Source organism: Chrysochloris asiatica, unplaced genomic scaffold (assembly GCF_000296735.1).
Source record: "Chrysochloris asiatica unplaced genomic scaffold, ChrAsi1.0 scaffold00415, whole genome shotgun sequence".
NCBI classification, from domain to species: domain Eukaryota; kingdom Metazoa; phylum Chordata; class Mammalia; order Afrosoricida; family Chrysochloridae; genus Chrysochloris; species Chrysochloris asiatica.
Genome location: NW_006408933.1, coordinates 927380 through 934079, shown reverse-complemented (window position 1 = coordinate 934079; position 6700 = coordinate 927380). Strand labels below are relative to the sequence as shown.

Genomic DNA, 6700 nt, shown 5'->3' with positions numbered 1-6700 from the left:
CTTTTTGGAGAACACAATTCAGCTCATCACACTCCCCTTAGAACAGCTCCAGGGATACAAGCGTGGGTGTTATGGGACTCCAGGAAGGGTGTGTGGAGCTGATTGAGGCTTGTTTTTTCCATTTGTGAAATGAGAAAAATCAAGCCCTTTTTCAAATTCAGCCTCTTTACCGTGGCCTCAGTGAAGAAAACCGCATCAGAGCCAGGAGAAAAGTATTTGAGAAAACAAGATCTGCTCCATTTAGTGGCCTCGTCTGTCTTCAGTAGCGAGTGCTATAATGCTCCCAGCAGTCTACTTTGTGGGCAGTGGAATCACTGTTTTTTCTTTCTGTGAACTAGCAGAAGTGAACCATTGTTTAGAGAAATGAAGACGGGAGCTGTTACTTGAACACTGGCAGCAGATGATGTGATTTGTCTTTCCAGTCTAGACTGGGGGCTTTATGACATGCTGCTGAGTGGATGCTGAAGGGACCCTTGAGCTCTTTCTAACCCTCTATAGCTGTGGCTTTAGATCTGTGGATTCTCATGTGGAGAATTCTTCTGGCCCCTTACAGTGGCCTGAGGTTGTCATCCTTGTGGGTGGATGTTGGGACCCCCAGGAGAAGCCTGGCTAGACCAAGCTACAGCAATGAAAGTTGAGACCGAGGAGGACAGAGGCTCCCCGAGACAAGGCCTCTGTGCACTGTGGGCATGGGGTGTGGATTTCAAAAGAGGACTGTCTTACTGGGGATGCTATATTTCTCCAGGACAGTGACCTGGTCTGGTATCCTACAGTGATCACTTCCTAGCACTGTTTTGACTCACCAGACCAGTGGCAGGAGTGGCTTCAAGGAACATAGCTCTGATTCTGAAAACAAGAGGCAAAAAGGCCAGTTAGGTCAGGCAAGGCCTTATTAGAGAACTTACACATAGAACTAGTGCCAAGATTCTCACAACAGACTGCGAAGCATCACTTCGATTGTCATCCAGATAGAGGTCCACATGTGGCAGTACAAGCCAGGGGGTTATGTATTAGTGCTGAGGTGCAAGGATATGTACAAGGGACTCAGGGAAAAACATGTCTAATCTATTCACCAAACTTCCAGTGTGGTGCTGTGGGATAAAGCATTGGACTGCAAGGTCAGCTTGAACCACAAGGTTGACTGCGATTCAAACTCACCAGTTGCTCCTCTGAAACCATGTAAGTCAGAACTGACATGACAACACTTAACAATAACAGCAACAACAGCAGTCTAGGATTGGAGTCCTGGTGTGGCACTGTAAAATAAATATTGGATTGCTAACTGAAAGGTCGGTGGTTTAAACCCACCAGTCACTCCTCGGAAACAGGGTTGATATTATGAGTTGGAACAGACTCCACAGTACTTAACAACAAAAACAATCTATAATAGGAGAGGAAGATGAGGCTGTCTTCTCCTATAAAGAAACCCTAAGGAGTAGTTGTAAGTCAGATGTTTTGTGTGCTTTCCCTGACCCAGATCACTGTCCATTTAGGTACTCTGGTTCTCTCCCAGAGTCCTTTGCAGGGAAGATTCATCTTGCACTATTCAGGGCCCTCTTACAGCACCTAGGGCTATCACTCAGGGGAGAGTCATGAGAGAATCCTCAGAGAGACTGGAGTCTATGGGTCAGCTGTTCTCTCCCTTTGGTGTTTGGCACTGTGAGGACCTACTTCTGGACCAGAGAGTTCAGAGGCTGAACCAGCTGTGAGATTGCGGAGGCGGGGCCAGGAAAGGCAGTGAGCAGGATAGAAGGGATTAGTTGTACATCTTTATAGGTGCCTCTCCCACTTATGAGGTTGTCTCTGCTGGAGTGACATGACCACCTAGGACCAGGGTTAGGAAGGGCAGGTGGTCACATGAAGTCAGCTGGAGAGCTCCTTCAAGGTCCTGCAGATCCTGGAGAGCCCACCCAAGCACCAGCCAGCAGAGAATGGTAAAGGTGCCACATGTAGGGTGCACTGCCACAGTACTGGGAGGTGAGACTTTGTCCCTCCTTCCACTCTGGAGGGGCTGGCAGTGACTGGAAAAGGGGGAGGGGACTGAGCGGGAACCCTTTCTCCAGTGGATCTCCAAACCACAGTTCAGCATGGGTCAGAGGAGGGCACAGCTTTGCGTTGGAGGAGGTGACAGTAATATTAGGTTGGATGTGGCAGAAACTTCACTGCCCAGCAGGACTGTTATCATAGTGCTGAGTGGTGGGAAGCCCTGGCCAGGGTGATACTAGATGGATTTGTGTCCTCTCATGAGTCTTGTTGGCTCCAGGACCTCTCGTGCATCTGGTCTTCTGGGCTCAGGTATGGAGACTTGAGATCAGGGTACTCCACCATGTCAGAGCAAGTTGCTCTACAGCCAGGTCTGGCTCCCCACATCCTCACTCCCCATAGCACTGAGTACCTGTGGGTTTGGTGTGGTGATGACTGGGCATTGAAGGTGCAGGGCCTGATGCTGTGCTGGGCTTTCTTGTGATGAACCATTCACAGCTGCCACTTACTCTTCCCTACACCTTGTGCTGGGATGCCCAGCACTTGGCAGGCCTCACCTGCCTTACCGGTGCCTCCCTGGGCAGCTCAACATTGATGGTTGGGTCCAGGTAACCCGGGGACCACCCCCTTTCTCTCTTCTTACTCCTCACCAGGAAGAGCAAGCAAAAGTGGGAGGAGAGAAGGGCCACAGCCAAGGATACTTTCCTCATCTTTCCCCCACCCCCTGCCTGCCAATCTATTCCAGCAACCCTACCATGTGGTGTTTCTGCAACCTTGTGCTCAGCAAGCTGGTGAAAAGACTGTTCTGACGGTGGAGGCAGCGGCCAGGCTGGAGCCGGGGCAGTCAGAATGGAGGTCTTGAGCTCGAGGAAGCTGGGTTCTGTGCAGGAGGAAGGTTTTGGGGTGCACCACAGGAGGAACGCTGACCTGGGGCTGGGCCCCAACCTCCAGGGTAGCAACAGCAGCCTACTCAAGACCAGGAGGCTGCAGGCTGCTTTTGGCAGCAGTGAAAAGGTAGGTTCCCTGCTGCCCGCCTGTGCCCATTGAGGTTGGCCTGCACAGATGTAGGAGCAACAAAGGGGTCAAGATCTGCCAGAAACTTGTATGAACAACCAGTGACCACCTGGGGTGGGGGGCAGGTGTCACACCTGGGCAGACTCCACAGACCCAGAGGCTCCAGTTCAGAAATGCCCTTCAGGAGCAGGGTAATGGAGAAAATACTGAACAGCTAGATCTGTCCCCTTGTGTGGGTTACCCCATCCCCTCACATCCTCTGTCTGATTGGGAAAGAGCTCGCCACAGGAGGCCATCACCCCCCTTACTAGCTTGCTTGACAATTTCACATCCTTGTTTTGATTGGGACAGTGCTTAGAAACTGAAGAAACTGAAGTCTTGGGCTGGTCACACAAAAGCCCTTCATAAAAATGGATCAGATGAGCACATTCAGACCTCACAGCCCATTGGTGGGGTGGTGGGTGGTGGTGGTTGTATGTCGTGGAGTTGGTTCCTGTTCATAGCTACCCTGTATAGAGCTTCTGAGGCTGTAACTCTTTACGAGAGCAGAAAGCTTCATCTTTTCGCTAGTAGGTTCGAACTGCTGACCCTGAGATTAGCAGCCCGACTCATAACCACTGTACTACTAGAGCTCCTACTGGTGAGGTAGGCAAGTTCCCCCTTCCCCCCCCCCCGCCAAAAAAAAAAACAACCCCAAACCAAACCAGTTGCCCTTAAATTGATGGCAACTCATGGTGACTCTTTATATGTCAAAGTAGAACTGTGCTCCATAGAGTTTTCAATGGCCGATCTTTTGGAATTAGATTGCCAGGTCCTTCTTCGGAGGCACCTCTGAGTAGATGCAGTTAGCAGTTGAGTACTTTAACCTAGGAGGGTGTCATACCCTTCATTTCACTGCTGTGGAAACTTCTGCCTGAAAGTAGGTAAGGCAGGTATCTCAAATCCCTTGGCCACTATGCTATTGCTGCGGAATATGGCATTGACTTATAAACCGAAACCGCCATGCAAATTCAAATTGGGCACAAGGGAAAATAATTTCATAATTATTGTTCTTCCCTCTTGATTCCACACCTCAAAGAAAGTCTTTTTGGGTAAGGATGAGTTTACTCTTTGGTGTGGTCATAAGTTACTGAGGTCTCACTACTCCAAACAAAAAACCTTGTTCATGCTTGTCAGGAGGCCAGTGATAAGAAAGTCAGGATTTGAGCCTTTGAACATGAATGGTGTCATTGCATGAGGTCTCAGAGTTCTCTTTTACCCTCAGCAAGAAAATCTCAGTTCATGGATTCCTGAAAACATCAAGAAGAAAGAATGTGTTTATTTTGTTGCAAGTTCCAAGATGTCAGATGCTGGGTAAGTGAAATGCTGTGTTCTTAAGGTCTCCTACCTTTCAGCCTTTTCTTTTGTCTTCCCTTCCCAGGGGACTCTGTTTAGATGGGGCCTATCAAAGCTCTGGCAGAGGGTCCAAACTACAATTGTTGTTAGCTGCTCTGGAGTTGACCCCCAACTCTTAGCAACTTCATACTCAATGGAACGAAATGCTGTTGGGTCCTGCATCATCCCCATAATCAATTGTGGATCTGATCATTGTGATCTCTAGGATTTTCATGGACTGATTTTTTGGAAGTAGATTGCCAGGCATTTCTTCCTACTCTGCCTTATTTTGGAAGCTCCACTGAAAAGCTATTTAGCACCATAGTAACACACTAGCTTCCAGTGTCACATGAATAGTAGCTATGCTGGATGTGCACTGGTCAGTATCAAACCCAGGCTTCTGCATGGAAAGTGAGATTTCCACCACTGAGTCATCAATGCCTTGGGTTCCTACTAATCTTGTGTCTGCATAAAGTTGAATCCTGGAAGCACTGCCATCTATTCCCACGAGCCTCCTGTCCAGAGGTGTTTCACCTCCTCCTGCTTACAGATGAGGAAATTGAGGTGTTTAAAGCTTAAATGACTTGTCTGGGGTTACAACGTGCATATACTTGGTGATGCTTGGACTTGAATCCAGTGATTTGGACACTGTCTCTAGAATGTTGCTGCTCTGGAATGGATGTTGGGATCAAGTTGCTGGAAGGGAACTTAGAGGATGTTCACAGTCCAAGTCCTTGTATTAATGGAAGGTCAAGGTCCAGAGTGGGGCCTCGACTTGCCCCACGACCCCATCAGGATGCCTTTGACTTTCCCTACTCCCTGAGCCCACTGTGTGAGCTGTCAACCTTTCTTCCAAGGGCAGCAGTGACTAGTTGTCTCCTGGACTGGTGGCTGTCCAAGGGGACTGTCCACTGGTGGGTTCGAACTTGCAGTTAGTAGACAAACAAACTGCACCAGGGAGCTTGGCAGGGCATCACCTCTCCTTTAAGGTCCAGCTTAACCCACCTCTGCATCTACATATTTTGTATTCCCTGCCCCCCAATGTTTGTGTTCTGGAATCCTGGTGGTGTAATGGGTTAAGCATTGGACTGCTAACCTCAAGATCAGCAGTTCAAACCCACCAGCCAAAGATTTATGACCTTGGAAACCCTCGGAAGCAGTTCTGCTTTGTTGCTATGAATTTGAATGACTTGGTGGCAGTCGGTTTGTTTGGTGTTTGGTTGTTTGTTTTCCTCCATCTAGACACTCTCTATTCTGAGCTATTACATAAATGCATCACATTCTTTCTTACCGTGCTTATTTTTTATTGTTTTAAAGTTTTTGTGTGAATTGAGTGAAAGTTTACATGGCAGATCATCAGTTTTACATTCAACAAATCATATACTTTGTTTCATTGCAATGATTATAATCCCCTCCATATACCATTAATTCACAGTACTTCTCTCTATTCATTTTAGCTTTTTTTTTTTTAATCCATAGTTTTATTAAGACAAAACTGACAGGGTAGTATGAAATTTACATAAACAATGTTTTCACAGAAACCTAACACATGCCTAAAAAGATTTTGCAATATAGCTCTAGATGCAGTTTAGATGATGTCAAGAACTGATGGCTCTCATGATTCAAAACAAAGCATTTTGGGTATCAGTTAATTCTTAGAATGAAAAAAAAAACAAACCATGATTGTGTTTTTTTTTTTTTTTTTTTTTTTCCTAAGTGAACCCTTACTCCAATGTGAAATTTTACTTTTCTCCTGAGACTAAGGCTTTAAAAATCTTTCAACCCTCAAATTATTAGTTCAATGAAACTTGTGCTGTTAGTGATTGAACCCTGCCACTAGTGGCTTAAGAGTTCAAAGTTCTTACCATAGAGAGACTCCAAGACATTTGCACCCCAAGATCATGGGCTCTTGTCTTTCCCACTCTCTCATATCACTGCCCTCCTTTGCCTCCCCCATATAGCTCAGCCAGAAGCTTGAATGGACACGCTGGTATTTATGACTTACTGGAAAAGAAAAGGTCTTCTTGTCATTTTTAAGAATTAGCACCTCTAAAACAGAATAATCCGCTTATGTGTACTTTCCAATAAAAAATATTCCTTCCTCAGTCAGTTTCCATTCCAAATGGAGGCTTTGGTAACTTATTGGCTTAGTCCTTGGTAGGGGACAGCATTAAACTCAGGCAGGGAACACCTTGGCTTAAGTTCTAGGCATTCAGAACTTTTTTTTCTTTTAAAGTTTTTCTTGTGAATTATGTGATACTTTACATGAGAGAACATCAGCTTTACACTCATCCTGTCATATTTTGTTTCATTGCAATGATTACAATTC

At 46.5% G+C, this 6700-nt stretch overlaps 1 protein-coding gene across 1 annotated transcript in view; it reads left to right on the top strand.

The window, feature by feature from the left end:
* The first annotated feature begins 2832 nt into the window (after positions 1-2832).
* The window catches only part of TRPM2 (transient receptor potential cation channel, subfamily M, member 2), a 91446-nt gene continuing 87578 nt past the window's right edge, over positions 2833-6700 (top strand). The window contains exons 1-2 of the mRNA XM_006876781.1: positions 2833-2997; positions 4262-4350. Of these exons, the coding sequence (XP_006876843.1) occupies positions 2833-2997; positions 4262-4350 (254 nt within the window). The remainder of the gene's footprint in view (positions 2998-4261; positions 4351-6700) is intronic.